Source organism: Vipera berus (genome assembly GCF_964194415.1).
Source record: "Vipera berus genome assembly, chromosome: Z".
Classification (NCBI taxonomy): domain Eukaryota; kingdom Metazoa; phylum Chordata; class Lepidosauria; order Squamata; family Viperidae; genus Vipera; species Vipera berus.
The window spans coordinates 41,916,312-41,931,409 of record NC_138205.1 but is presented as its reverse complement, the minus strand read 5'-3'; the positions used below and the strand labels follow the sequence as shown (position 1 = coordinate 41,931,409).

The window sequence follows — 15,098 nt, the reverse complement described above, 5'->3', positions numbered from 1 at the left end:
ATCACACTTAACTGCAGTTAATTGTTTAATAATCTTAAAATTATAGTTCTTTTAGGAAGTTGTTTTAATTCTCCTTCACTCCCTACTGCTGGCGTTAACTTCCCTCCGTCCTGTACGCTCCCACAGAGAGGGCCTCCTCAGGGTACCACCGGTCAGAGAATGTCGGCTGGTGACCCCCAGGGGGAGAGCATTCTCGGTGGGTGCACCAATTCTTTGGAACCACTTACCGGCTGAACTACGGATGGCCCCCGACCTTCGCTCCTTCCGGCGTGATCTAAAAACTTATCTATTCGAACAAGCCAGCCTGGTCTGATGGGTTTGGGGTTTTAACATTATTTTAACTAACTTACTACATTGGGCACAATCATTTAACTTTAAATCTTGTATCCTGTATTCTTATTTTTATTGCCCTGTACACCGCCCTGAGTCCTTCGGGAGAAGGGCGGTATATAAATCAAATAAATAAATAAATAAAATAAATAAACTAAGTTATTCAGTTTCACTATTTGAATCCAGGTTGGAAATTGTAGATCACATTGTACTCTTGGAGGAGGAAAAAAATCAATACCTTTAATTGGTGATCAACTGTCTCTAGGAAATCTAATACTTTGAATTCCATTGTGGAATATTTAGCTGGAAGACTCATTCAAACCTAGCCAAGCTTGCTAACATAAATTATGGCTCACTTATCCAATTCAGAAGGTTCCCCTGAGGATAACCCCACACTATTGCACCCTTCCAAACTGCCAATTATAAGTGTTGGCTATCATCCAATGTCCCAGGAGTACATGTGTTACAACCCAGCTATGTATGTCACAGTTTCTATTTATAAGTATAATAAGCGTTTACTGACAGGTACCTTTAGCTGTAGGACAGAAAAGACATCTGAAACAAGGTGTGATCTTTTGAATAACAGGAGAAACAGGAATTATTTTCAAATCATACATCTAATTTTGTAATCAATGACAGCCAGCAGATTCATTTTTTCTTCACCTTTTCTTTGTTTGCCCAGCCAGCCAAAGCCTGATACTACAAACTTCCAGATTAGCTATTAATTTTTGCTAGAGATTCCTCTATGATTTTTCTCACAAGAGAGGAGTCACTTGCTATAAACCAAGTGGCACCCAAACCAGTTTTTTTTAAAAAAAAGACTGCATTAGTTTTCACCTGCAACTGCCTACACTATTATGCAGTGACTGTGCATCTTGTAAATAAAGATGGGAAAATTCACTGCCGCATAATAATCCAAAATGAAATTCAAGATGTTTCCCCCCCCCCAAATAAGATTTAACACAAAATGTACAGATTAGATGTCTCACTGCCTACTGTGGCAAATCTCCAGCTTGAATCCTGTTACCTTGAACCTGGGAAATTCAGTTAAGTGTAAATATTAATCAGACTGTAGGTCTCTTTCATCCAGCAATTCATTGCCTAAGTAAAGAGTCCAGATTTATTTCTCAACGCTCTGAATTTTAGACGTCCCGAAATGTGAGAGGTTCTCTTAACTTCCCTTCATCTTGAATTTTCTCATTCATGATCCTTTGGAGGAAGAGCTAACAAATGACAATGACGCCAAATCACATAGGCCGCCTTCCAAGCTACTTTTCTAAAAGAAGCCCTATTTTTACCCACCCCTATGGCAGTGAAGCAGGCTCCGCCTCTTGTCCTCCCCCGGCTTCGAAGCAGCCCCTCCCCCTCCGCGGGGCAAAAAGTCCTTTCCAGGGGCAGAAGAAGTGGTGGAAGGCTTACCTGCGCGTCCCCTCGTCCTCTTCGCTCAACATCAGTGGTACCTCGGAATGCGAAGCCAGCGCTGGAGGAGCCGCGGGCGCCATAATCACGTCGCAATCTCCGCCCGCCGTCGCCATCTTGGTTCCTTGTTGCTGCAATCAACGGCCGGCGAGCCGGAGAAAGAAAGAGAGAGAGAAAGAGAGAGAGAGAGAGAGAGAGAGAAAATAAAAAGGAACGAGGCGGAAGTTCCTCCTTCCATATCCGGAGACAGAAGAATCACGGGTAGATAGGTCACTTCCGGTTCGGAGGAGAGTGAGGCGAAGACTCGATAGAATCCTCCCAAGATTATTTTTTTTTGTCCCGGGACTGGACGACAGGAGTTGGAAGTAATCATTTATCTTCGGACTAAAACATGTAGAAAAACGTGGAAGTCGGGACCGATCTGTTTCCAGATCTCTTTTTGATAGCATTGGGCTTCAATATTACAGAATCTGTTTATACTTAGGAAAAAGTTCTATCTGTAGATGAGCAGGTTTCTTCTGCAATAAAAATGGAAAATACGGTTTTACAGAATTTTATAAAAGTTTATTTTTTTGGCAAAGGCAACACAGCATACAGTATAAAAGAAAATGCACGTCAGTGTACTTAACACAAATAAAATCAATATTGCTTTCTAGTGCTCTATTGCTAGGCTTCTAGCAATAAAAGCAATATAGTTTTGTTGTTAGATGCCTAGCAATACACTAAAAAGCACTAGATGACAATTTCATACAGTCATATGTTTTTATTCCAGGAGAAAGAATTCATTTTTTCTTCAATAAAACGGGTCTGATTGCATGAACATGATACTAAAAACGAATCAACTGTCTTTCAGCCTAATGTATTCTGCAAAGCCAACCTGTGTATTGGATGTATTGTTCAGTGTATTATGTGAAAATCAGAAAATTGAGTTAATTCCATAAACCATAGATCAGTTAATCAAGAACGCCACGTTAACACAGCCACTGCCTCAACTGAAGGTATCCCAAACCTTAAACATTTTTCTGCATCATGTTTAGAGTCAAAATGCCCCACGTGTATTTATTCTCATGTCATTTGTACTGTAAGTGTATTTTAATTTTCCATTTTTCTGCTACCAGCACTCTTGCCAAACAAAATTTGCTTTAGTGTAAATATGTGAATTCAATCAGAGATAGGAAGGGAAAAGAGGTATGCTTTTATTACTTTCAGTTCACTATTTCCTCCGTTTTGTTTAAAGATCACTAGCCCTCGTTTGACTGTATAATTTTCATAAAATTTAAAATGAAGAAGAACCCTTTTTGGATTATAGCAAGATTGCTGAGCTCAGCTTTGTATCTCCATTCTTCTGTATTTGACTGCAGTGCGCTGCTGTTGCCTCTTAACTGGATCGCAAGAGAGTAAATCACACAGGAGACAGTGCTCTAGATGGAGCTGTGGGCTGCAGTTTCCACGTACGTCTTTTCTCTCAGTCATTCCGAGTTGTTGGTCCTCAGTTCCTTTCCTTGCTTAAGACGGCACGGAAACATCAAGAGCAGTGCCTGGGTCGGGAAGGTAAGTTGCGTTGGATTGGCTTTTTTTTTAATCGAGTTTTCAGACAAATTGCAGACTTTTAGAAGCGCAATAGTGATTGTGTGGGTTTGCATGCTAGTTGTCCCGGCGATTAATTTCATCTGTGATAGATTTGCAAATGAGCATTTTCCCCTCTCTAAGGAGCAGCAGCCAGATATTTAATTAGAGTGTTATCTGACCCACCAGAAGCTAGCAGAGCTTGGAGATTGATAAATGATGACATTGGATTTTGAGAACTTGGCTTTTATCAGATGCCAGGCAGGCCTTGTTTGACAGACCATTAATGCACAAATAAAAGAGCAAAAGTGTCATGAAATGTAAGAGTCAGCAATTTTGTCATTTGCCACTGCAGTGTGATATTTCTCTAAGCAGTCCCACACTACACAAGATTAAAGGAATAACTGTTCTCAATAGTGGAAATTTGTAACAGTGCTGCCTAATTTATTCCTCTATGTTTATAGTGTGGATAAATCCTGGCTAATTTGTAGTAAATGTGAACAGAGTAAAAATTATTGTTTTTATGTTTAAATATATTTAGCTTTAATTATATACTATACATTCATGTACATAGAAAATAAGAGTTACCTTGCAGGGGAGATGGGTAGCATAAAAATTTAGTAAGTAAAATGTGGCACAGAAGCAATACCAACTGGTAAACATAGCTTTCACTTTTTCCCCTCTAAAAAGCAAGAACATTACTTGGAGATACTGTGGCTTTCCTGTTCCATTGTAGAATTTTGGTAGAGACATAAAAATATTCCAATAAAAGAGAATATTTGTAGTTCAGGGTTGAAATGGTGCTCTCTGAACTTGTTTTCCTGCTAGCCCTGATGATGTTATCTGGTTTGGGTAATGAAACAACTGCAAGAAAACAACCAAGCTCAGAGAGTTATGAAGGACCCCTCATAAAAATATTCAGAGTAAGCAGATAATACAGGATATGTATTCAGACTGATGATTAGATAGGATACTGCATTCTCAGAGGAAACCCTTTATGATTGAAGGCAAATATATGTGTCCTAGGATAATGTTGCAGAATCCAATCTGGGTGGGTCTGGTCCTGGTGACCCACCCAGATTGAATCTTGAAACCCCTTATCACTGCTTCATTAATTTTTTTTTGGTTTACAGTTTTAATGTTAGCTGTGGATTACAAGAAAAGAAGTATATACTGGAAGCTGCTTACATGTTATTTTTATTCTTCAACTTATTCTTTTCTTTGGCCAACCTTTCTGACAGTTTTTCTAACACTAAGTAATATTGTAAAAAGCAGCCTCTTTCTAGATGTGCCTAGTTGGTTTAAAAATGACTTAGGAAAAGTAAGTGAACTTGCTTTTGGCCCAAAATGATAAACACAAGAAAATAAAAGGAAATTATCATCCTACCCATACCTAAAATTACTCAATGCTGCTGCTACTGCTAGTAAGTCTCAGCTACTTTTCTGTTCTCTCCTCATTAATGTGGGGTGATTAGAAGGGGAAAATGTTAGTGTCTCCTCCAGGGTAATCATGATTATGTCAGGAAAAAACTAATGGGATAGAAGAGTTCTCTCTGAAACTCTAAAAGCATCAGCAAACCCTGTTTGATTCAAGCACTGATTGGAATTCAGTGATGACACCAAGCATGCAGTGTAGAGAAACAAAATCTAGGAATCAGAAGAGTAAAATTAGAGTAAGAAACAGAGGTAACCTTGATTCTGTCTCCTAGAATGTATGGGATTTACTTTGTTTTGACTGTAAACTTAGGTCATTTACTTATTCTATAGTCTGCACAATACACCATATTAACTAATTCTTTTCACATATTTTTAGTATAATCATATTTTTCCTTTGTCTTAATTGTGACTCTTGTGTTTATTTGCTGGTCTATGAGTGAATAAAAAATTATTTGATTTGACTGGAAAGCAAAATCCACCACGTAAAGCCAGATCCAAAACTAAGGCAAATTATTACTGCAGACCATAAGACAAATGAGTATATTCAAATACATGAGTTACTACAGATCAGAAAGTCTCATGCAAAGAATCACAGTGGAGAAAAGAACTACACCAAGATCTGAGCAAATTCATTAATGTTCCTATATTGTCAGAGAGAAACCTTGAGATCAATATAAATGTGAATAGTACAAGGCCAACCATGGCAGGAAAAAAATCAATTCTATTTGCAAATATTAAATTATTAGACCTTAAAAACACTTTCTAATTCTTGCAAATAACAGGGCTATTAACTGTTCTTCATCTTAGTTCTGCTTGATTTTGCCCAGGCATTTGCCATTATAAAGCCCCATGAATTTCTGCTCATGTCTTACCTGTGTACCAGCACGTAAGATTGGGATAATCTGGTTATTATGTAGGACTCCCTCTCTGAACAGCCAAAGCCAGCCTTGAGCAATAGTAGTGTTTGCATATGTATCTTCATTTCGATGTTTTCACCGCTCATTTTCAGTATATCCTTGAAATTTTCCTCTTTGTACCCTCCAGATAATGGGGAAGAGTTGCAAAGTGGTAGTATGTGGGCAAGCATCAGTTGGGAAGACTTCAATCCTGGAACAGCTTCTATATGGGAATCATATTGTTGGTGAGTGTTGGAGTTACGTGGGAAATCTTATTTCTTTGCTATTTTGCCCATATCATACATTTTAGGCTTTTCTGTTTCATTGGCTGCTAAGTCATGATCTGCTTAGGAATTTTCTTTGAATAACCACAGTTGGCTGAGTGGCACAACACACTGTCTGATAAACCAGGACTAAGAAAGGAGATTGATGGGTTCAGGCATGCTAAGCCTAAAGGAAACACATCATAATATGGCTTAGTGCAACGTGAGAAAATTAAATAGCTTTATTTGGTTTTGTTATTAGTATGTACAGGTAGTCCTTGATTACCACGACCACAATTGAGCCCAAAATTTCTGTTGTTCATTGAATGAATTTTGCTCCATTTTATGTCTTATTGTAGTTAAACATTTAACAAGTGCAGTTAGCAGAAATTATTCTGGATACCTGTAGCAAATGCAGTTAGCAGAAATTATTCTGGATATCTGTGTATGTCTTTCTAGGAGCAAGATCAAGGGGTTTTTTTGGGTAGAGATTCTTATATTCCATCTGATTGATTCTCTGCAGGTTCAGAGATGATTGAAACCCAGGAAGACATTTACATGGGTTCCATTGAAACAGACCGGAATCTGCGTGAACAGGTGCGTTTCTATGATACCCGAGGCTTGAGGGATGGAGCCTCACAATGCTTGGAGCTGCCCAAGCATTGCTTCTCTTGCACGGATGGATTTGTGCTGGTTTACAGTATTGACAGCAAGGAGTCTTTCAAGAGGGTGGAGATTCTCAAGAAGGAAATAGACAAAAACAAGGATAAGAAGGAGGTAGGTGAACTTCTTTGCTGAAGCTTTTCCTATTTGGGGAGATTTGCAGAATGTTGATTGATTGCCTGTATTTTTTTACAAATAACTCAAGGCAATAAACATATCCAACAGACTTTCCTTTTTCTATTTCCTCTACAACAATTCTGTGAAGTGAATTGGGCTGAGAGAGAGTGACTCTTCTGCTTGATTTCATGGCTAAGGCAGGACTAGACCTCATGATCTTCCACTTTCTAGCCTTGTGCTTTAACCACTAGACTGAACTGGCTCTTAGCATCCCAGATACTCATGCCATAAAAGCCTTTGGGTAGCAAGAGTCCAGGGATGTTCTAGGTAGATGCTCAAATCAACTTTCAAAAAAATCTAATGTTCTTTAGAAGTAGGGATCCAGTAACAAAATGTGTCTATTAAGACAAAAATAACATAATTTGTTTGGAATTTATTGTGAGATAACCTCTATGATCTTGTTGCAACGACCCTAAAATGACAAAAATGGACTTTTCAGATTGGTTTGAATCTATTTTAACATTGATGCTTCTCATCTGTTCTTTATCTGGTAGCATAGTCTCTTCAATGTGTGTTTATCTATTTATTCTGTCTGACAGAATTTACCGTGTAGAAGGAATCATAGTAAAATGAGATAATTCTATTTTATTGTAAAGCTACGTTAACAGAATCTTGCCAGTCTGAAAAGTGCATTTCTCCTGCCATCACCTACAGTTCGACTTAGGGAGGGTCCTCTTGAGACTCTTGCTCTGCCCACTCTGCAGGAGTGGATTGCACTTATTTGACTGTTCCTTAAGCATCTTTAATGGAGTGTAGCGGGGTTGAATCCCAAGAGGAAGAAGAGCATTCCAGAGGAATAAAAGACAGATATCTTGTGTGAGAGGTGAATAATTCTAATAATTCTCAGAGTATGTGATGCAAACAGTAGAGTCCTCAGCCAGGCAAGATTCTGTTTGTAGATGTGGAAACAATAAAGAACTCAGCTCGGAAGAATCACCATTTGTCATTTGTGGGCTTGGAGCCTGACATCAGCATCTCTCTGCCCCATCTTCCAAGGTCATTCTCACATACCATTACACCTTTCATTTTTTTTAGGAAAAACAATTGTTACACCTTTATTTCACAAAAATAATACATTTTTAAGTTGTAGAAGATGTGCTATGCTGATTATCTTTAGAGGGGTACATTGATCAAACATCTTATTTTTTCGGTTTTCAAAAAGTACAGGTAGTCCTCACTTACCAGTTGTCCTGGACAATGATTGTTCACAGTTAGGATAATACTGAAGAAATAACTTTGTGACCAATTATTTTTAACATTTCGTAGGTCTGTGAAGCAAAGGAAAGCTGAAGTAAGATTTTAAGCACAATTGCTATTTCACTTGGCTTAATACTTCCATTGCTGATCCGGAATGTGGCCATTAAAAGAGGACTGTCTGTAATCTGGTTGTTTTTTGGTAGCTTAATAATTTCTTGGGGAGGGAGATTCCAGGAATAGGAGGGTTCCCCCCCCACAACTCTAGAAACTAGAGTTTCCATCCATCATTTGAAGCTCCTGGCCTCTGGCCACTTTTCATCAAGGCAGAAAATTGGCAGTTAATAATCTCTCCTGTCACAATACTTGTGTCATGTTGGTATGTGATTGTATGGCCACTTAAGTCTGTCTTTGGTCAACCTCAGCAATAATGTGGAAATGATTTGCCATTGTATTTTCATGGGATCCTTTTTCTGTTCTTTCCTTTTTTGCATTCTCAGTCGAATCCACAATCTTGGGATTTTCTAATGGTCTCCCATCCAAACATGAACTAGTCCTAACTGTACATAGGCTTCTTAAACCCACCAAGGTCAGCTAAATGCTACAGTTGCTGAGGATGAGTCAGAGAATGGGATAAATAGAAGGCCCCTCAGGCAGACAATTTGGCTGCCAGGCACTAAGAGCGGTAAGAAACAGGGATGGCATATTTTGAAAAAAAGGCATTTATTTTATTTTATTTATTTATTTATTTATTTTAATTCCATTTATATCCCGCCCTTCTCCGAAGACTCAGGGCGGCTTACAAGCTTAGCCACCAGCAAGCATGCTGGGATTGTTTTTAAGTGCACCGAAGGACCCATCCTGTTGTTTTTCTAGAAGCAACCTTCAGCTGACAAATCTAAAGGGGGAAGTATGTTTTCCCTTGACTCAGACATCCAAGTATCCTGGGTAGCCTTGTTCCACCATGTCAAGAGCATCCTGGGATTCGATTCACAAAGTGTGGGTGAAAAGGATGGAAATTGCAGAGATGGCTAAACTGACTACCTTGATTAGAGAAAAGACAACATCTACATTTATTTTGCCTGGAAACCCTTTCTGGGTTTTTCCTTGAAGGAGGGGAAAAAGTGAGCTTTTGATTTGAAGTTTAATATTAAATAATTTAACTTAACATTAAAAATATTACATGATAGAATAATTTTAATAATCATAGAGTAAGAGATAATTATGTGGTCATATTTGTATTTGCTGCAAAGGAAATTGGAAGCTTTTTCTATTTTTATCTTTTCTTTTTGCATCTTTGTCCTTCCCTTTTTCTTTTCTTTCTTTACCTTGTATTACTTTTTCATAGTTTTCTATTTTTTTTAATAAAATTTATATAAGAGCATCCTGGGATTTGGAGCATTTTGTGCATTTGACATTGTGCCATCTAGATTTCTCTCTCTCTCTCTCTCTCCCCTCCAATCTTCATAGGTGACTATTGTGGTTTTAGGCAACAAATGTGATTTGCAGGAACAACGCCGAGTGGACCACGATATAGCCCAACACTGGGCAAAGGCAGAGAAAGTAAAACTGTGGGAAACCTCAGTTGCTGACCGTCGGAGTCTCATTGACCCCTTTGTCTACTTAGCCAGCAAAATGACGCAGCCGCAGAGCAAGTCTACCTTCCCGCTCAGCCGCAAGAACAAAAGCAGTGGTTCTGTGGATGGATGAAACCCACAGGTGTTGGACCCACTATTGCTGGTAAAAATGTATGCATGTAGAGCAAGGCTGGCCTTGCCACAGAGCAGAAACCAGTAGCAGACACCCTATGAGGCACTTCTTTTGTTCCTACAGCCTCTTTCTCTATATCATTTTTTTTTATCTTGGTAGAAAGAATTTTCCAAATCCAGAGCAGAAGTGTAGAACTTTTTCTTGACTTTTCCCTTAAAATAGTATTTTTAAAAAATCAAGTAGATAGTACCTGCATATGTCCAATGCCTAGTGTATTAAATAGTCAATACAGCGCATTAAAGGTCGGATTTTTAACATTCTTTTGCTCAGACTATTTTCATTTTATTTAATGTTTAAAGAACCTGCGTTTTAAATCTGAAAATAGCTGTCAGGGGTACTAAGTTGTATTCTTGATTTGGAACCTGAAGGGTAGCATGTTAGAATTATCCCAGCCTTTCCAGAAATATATCTTACGATTGTGGAAAAGGGAGGGGTGGGCCATGGATATAGCAACATGAGGAAGAATAATAATGGAATATTCCTTCACTCAATATTGAAGCCCTCCTGGCCAAGTTAATCCACCATCTTCCATGTTCTTGAATTACAGATTCTAGAATGTTTTTTTTTAGAAACTAACTACTTTTATAAGGGTTAGAGTTTGTAGAAAAGAGGAAACATATAGATAGAAACTTGTGGGAAAGCACATTATCTGCCAACAGAAATTAGATTTGGGGATAATAGATTTTAGTGATCTTTTATATATCATTAACTCTCTTGATTTGGATTTTATTTTGATTGTTTTGTGAACGTTTCTTCCAAACACTGTGACCTTGTGTTCCTGATCTGGATAATGGATGTAACAACTCATATAACTGGTGTCATGATAAAATGGATTCAACTCAGAGTACGGCTGTTATCCCATAATGCATTGAGAAATGATTCCTATGTTGCTTATGAATTCTTGAGATGCAGATTAAAAACAGATTCTACATTGCTCTGAATTGTGTAGAATCAACTTTTATTGAATACAGTACAGAACACAGTGTTCCAGTCAGAATAGATTTTATTTATTTATTTATTAATTTAATTTATATACCGCCCTTCTCTCAAGAGACTCAGGGCGGTGAACAGGGCAATACATAAAAAAAGATAACAATAAATTAAAAAATGTATTTTAGCTTTCCCAACATCAATGTGAATATAATTATTTTCTCCAGTTTTTCCAGTGTAGATTAGTGAGCAAGAATTGGGAAGGTAATTTAAACAGAAATATTTAAATTGGACAAAAATGGCACTAAAATTAGTTTAATAAGAAAGTTATGATTATAGGCAAAATATTTGTTGTTGAAAAATTTGAAGATAATTATTTTCCATTTAAGGACTTTATGAAAGAAAACATTTTTTTAAAAAAACTTACATATTTGCAAAAGGAATATTAAAGAAGAATGTCTATTAATCTATAAATGTCACTTAATGTCAGCAAATACAACTCATTGATGGAATAAGAATAAAAATTGTATTACAGTATAATACAAGTAGTCCTCAACTTATAACCACAAGTGAGTCCAAAATTTGTTACTAAGCAATATAGCTGAGTTTTGCCCCATTTTATAACCTTTCTTGCTGTAGTTGTTAAGTGAATCACTGCAGTTGTTAGTAACATGTTTAATTGAATCTGGCTTACCCATTAACTTTATTAGGTTGCAAAAGGTGACCACGTGACTCCAGGACATTGCAACCCTCATAAATACAGGCCAGTTGCCAAGTGTCCAAATTCTGATCATGTGACCATGGGGATGTTGCAGTAGTGAAAAACGGTCATAAATCACTTTTCTCAGTGCTGAACAATCACTAAATTAATGCTTATAAATTGAGAATTACCTGTACTATATCCCATCATACTTGTAACTTACCTCGATGTAACTAAATGTTCGTAGAGAAACCATGAGAATAAATGTAATCTGCATAAGGAGACGTTGCAGAAGGAAATAGAGGGGCAGTGGGAGATACTTTATCTTCCCATTTATTATCAGTTTTATTTCATAACATTTTAGTTTTTGCAACTGATTTCTGATTGAGAAGCCAAACTGGGAAAAATGTGTGTGTGTAGACGGGAAATAATAATTAAGAGCCAAATAAAGAACTAACGTGTCCTTCCCTTCCAGCCATCATTTCTTACTTGCAAACACATGCCTCAATTAAAAAAAAGTTGGCTGAAACAACATGTCGTTTGTCCGTGTGCCAAGCTAGTTTATGAAAAGCTCAGCTGGCATACATTTGTGTGGGCACATACATAGCAAGAATACCTCTGCATGCTTATCTTCTCTTAGTGCCTCTAGAAGGTCAAAGAGGGCATGTAGGGATCTGGTTTTTCTATTCTGTAAGAAGTATAATGATTATCAATTGCAAACTTAAGCAAAGACCACAAAGAGATCATCAAGGATTCTGGAAAACACACATCTGAGCTTATAGAGACAAAATGTAGCAAACTGATGAGACCAAACATTGATCAGTGGATTGGTCCACAGTGTATTCCTTTGATAAGAATCAGTCAAGATGTTCATTGTCTGTTAATAGTAGAGATTTAAAAAGAACTCCAAACTGCCTCAGGTCCAAGTCCTGGGTTCAATAGACTAAAGTTCCTTTGTATGGTAAGGTAACTTGGTCTGGGCTAACAGGAATTATTTTTGGAGCCTAGGTTGGAAAGCTTTCTTCCCTGGTATTCATGTACACGTTAAAATAGAGCCCAGTGCACTCAAAAGCCATCCTACACAAGGCTAGTAGAAATAAATGGGAACTGTCATGTATTCTATAGTTTTCGTTCACTGCAAAAAGATTGTATAGAATTTCTACTGCATTGATAGGTCAGTTCTTTCCTACTGACCTAACTGTGAGGAAATGCAACATCCTGAGGAGTATTCAAAAGAAAACTTGTCTTTGCCTATATTCTTTTAGCTATACAGCTTAGCCTATATACTTTTAATCTACGGTTGTATTTTTTTTTGGTTGCAATATTCCAAAGTCTGTTTTGGATTGCATGTGTTGTGCAAATGCAACAAAATGTATTGCATTCAATAAAGCATGCCTCAGCTGAATGTGTCTGTAAGTTGCTCATAATAAAGATCTATCTCACCCCTCACCAAGAAAAGTCACTAAACAGATAAAACTGGGATGAAAAAGATCTTAGTGGAGAATTCTTCATTATAACTAGTTTTCAACAGCCAGAGAGATTTTATTTTATGAAGGTACAATTTTTAATGGTGCAACCCAAGAACAGTTTCATTTATCTCATCCAAGGTTTGTACATACCAGGCCTTCATCGCTACAGTATTCTTTTAGTCAAGTATTGGTTCAAGAGCCTTGTATACATTGTATAAAGATACTTCTCTTGGCCCTTTTGTGACAGATGCCAGCTCTGAAATTAATTATTGATCACATTTGTACACTGCTGTAATCATGTAATAGACTCTCAGTAGTAATAATGGATTTGCTGCACTAGCTGCTCAAGAAATTGAAAAGTTCCTAAGACATTTCAACTTGCAGTCTAATGCAACCTGCAGATGAATTGCAGATATATCCCATCATCCACTACCATGTCAAGACAGCTGACATCTCTTTCTTTTTATTAAAATGTTTAATTTCTGTTCAAGGGAGTTTATGGACCACCCTTCCCCAATTTTCCCCACAACAATGGCCTTTTGGGCTGAAAGTGATTGGCCCTAATTCCCTCAGTGAGCTCCCATGGTCGAAGATGAACTTGAATCTAGCACACATTGATTTTAGCCCAACAATGTGAATTTATCGATCAAGCAACACAGGAGATCAAGTAAATTTGATTATCAAAATATTTTTACTTTTATTTCAACATTTTAATAATATATATATGTGTGTGTATATGTGTGTGTATTTATATGGTACATCAAAAATATACATTGAATCATCAGCGGGCAGAGAAGAAACAATATACTGGCCATGTCCCTAAGGTCATTTGAATGTCTTTTCATCTTAAAAAAAAGTTTAAATGTTGCACATCACTTTTTAAAAAAATTGGTTGGGAGTAGGGGGCACACACAGTACTAAGAGCTATGGCCTAGGTGCCCTACCCACTACCTGAAGTATATTATACTCTATGCTAAATATGAAGGCATTAATGCTTTGGATACAGAGGGATAGGGCTGTAAAAGAAAGCATCCACACTGTGCTCCTAAAGCAGCTTCTTGCGATAGTATTATTAGCAGAAGAAATGGCTTCTAGGGGTTAAAGTGCCACATATATTAAAACCCTAGGGCCAGTACAGGATTGAGGACCAGCTGCATTTAGGCCAAGGGTTAGCCATAAAATCTATATCAATGGAAAGACAATGAAGCTAAAAGCAGCACCACTAGGGTTCAAGGTGCACTGGTGCTTTTATGACCTTCTATTTCCCAAATCTGCCACCCAGAACAGTGAAACACAGCTGTGAAGAGAGGGGACAGAAGAAAAATGAAAAAGTGATGGATGAAGGTCTTCCAACTGGACAGAAAGCAAGCACATTCAGAGACAAGGGGCTGATAAAGCTAGAACAGAAGAGGAAAAGGACAGATTTGGGTGGTAGAATCAAGAGCAGATTTCTGGCTTATCAGAATTTTATCTAGAATGCCTTAACTTGCATGTGCTGGATATTTTGTAAGATGTCTATTAACAGAGATGTACTTCTCTTTTGCCATTTTGGAACTTAGCCTCACAAATTACCCATTCTGAGCAATGCAGATTTTTCTCGTTTGACAAAAGGCAAGCATTTTTACTTCTTTAATCCTATTTTCTCTCTGTGGTTCTGATAAGGAATTCTTAGAAAATCAAATGTTCAAGAGCAACCTGCTACAATAAATGCTACAGTCATAAGAAGCCACAGTTTTTTGTACTTGTATTCTGCCGTGTATTTGTGTACATACATTGCTCTTGTATGTTCATTTCCACAACAACAGTGTGTACATGTCCAATGAGGTGTATGAAACAACCCCATATAGTCTATTAAAAGACAGTTAATTCTGGGAAAAGAGTCAAAATAATGCACGACTATATGGGAGGAAAGCACAGTGATAGGTCAAATATTTCAACACAGTGGGCTGAGTTTCAAAAAAGGGAGACACGGCTAATAGAACCATCCTAGGAGTGCTCTGAAGGAAATGGGGGATCACAGTGAAAGGCCAGAGGATTTCTCAGATCAGCCAACAGGAAAGATGGCATTCAGATAAATGAAAAATTTGCCATAAGATAGTTGAAGATGTAGATAAAGGTCTTTACAAGGAGCCTGGAACTTTACAGTAATTTAATATTCAAGTAGCATATCCAGGCCACTAAAACGTAAAGCAGAATCCTGCAGGGATTCTGTTACAGGGATCACCTTACAGAGAATCTTTTTTGAGAAACCCAAGACTCAGTAGCATCCCAAAGAAAGCAGCAT

The 15,098-nt window shown here is 37.7% G+C and overlaps 2 protein-coding genes across 5 annotated transcripts in view; one reads left to right on the top strand and one right to left on the bottom strand.

Annotated features, from left to right (window-relative positions):
• DNAJC7 (DnaJ heat shock protein family (Hsp40) member C7) overlaps window positions 1-1,985 on the bottom strand; it is a 38,122-nt gene extending 36,137 nt beyond the window's left edge. For all 3 annotated transcript variants that reach the window (XM_081344301.1, XM_081344303.1, XM_081344302.1), the window contains exon 1: window positions 1,750-1,985. In XM_081344301.1, coding sequence (XP_081200427.1) covers window positions 1,750-1,865 — 116 coding nt within the window. In that variant the 5' untranslated portion in view covers window positions 1,866-1,985. The remainder of the gene's footprint in view (window positions 1-1,749) is intronic.
• NKIRAS2 (NFKB inhibitor interacting Ras like 2) lies at window positions 1,914-12,744 on the top strand. 2 transcript variants are annotated; one of them, XM_081344308.1, is made up of 5 exons: window positions 1,914-2,010; window positions 3,111-3,300; window positions 5,797-5,893; window positions 6,435-6,508; window positions 9,416-12,744. In XM_081344308.1, the coding sequence occupies exons 2-5, from the start codon at window positions 3,175-3,177 to the stop codon at window positions 9,653-9,655; spliced, it is 537 nt and encodes a 178-aa protein (XP_081200434.1). In that variant the 5' UTR covers window positions 1,914-2,010; window positions 3,111-3,174; the 3' UTR covers window positions 9,656-12,744. The 2 variants fall into 2 exon arrangements, with proteins under 2 accessions (XP_081200434.1, XP_081200433.1); XM_081344307.1 differs by lacking the exon at window positions 1,914-2,010 and having other exon boundaries at window positions 3,147-3,300; window positions 6,435-6,688.
• The last annotated feature ends 2,354 nt before the right edge of the window (window positions 12,745-15,098 follow it).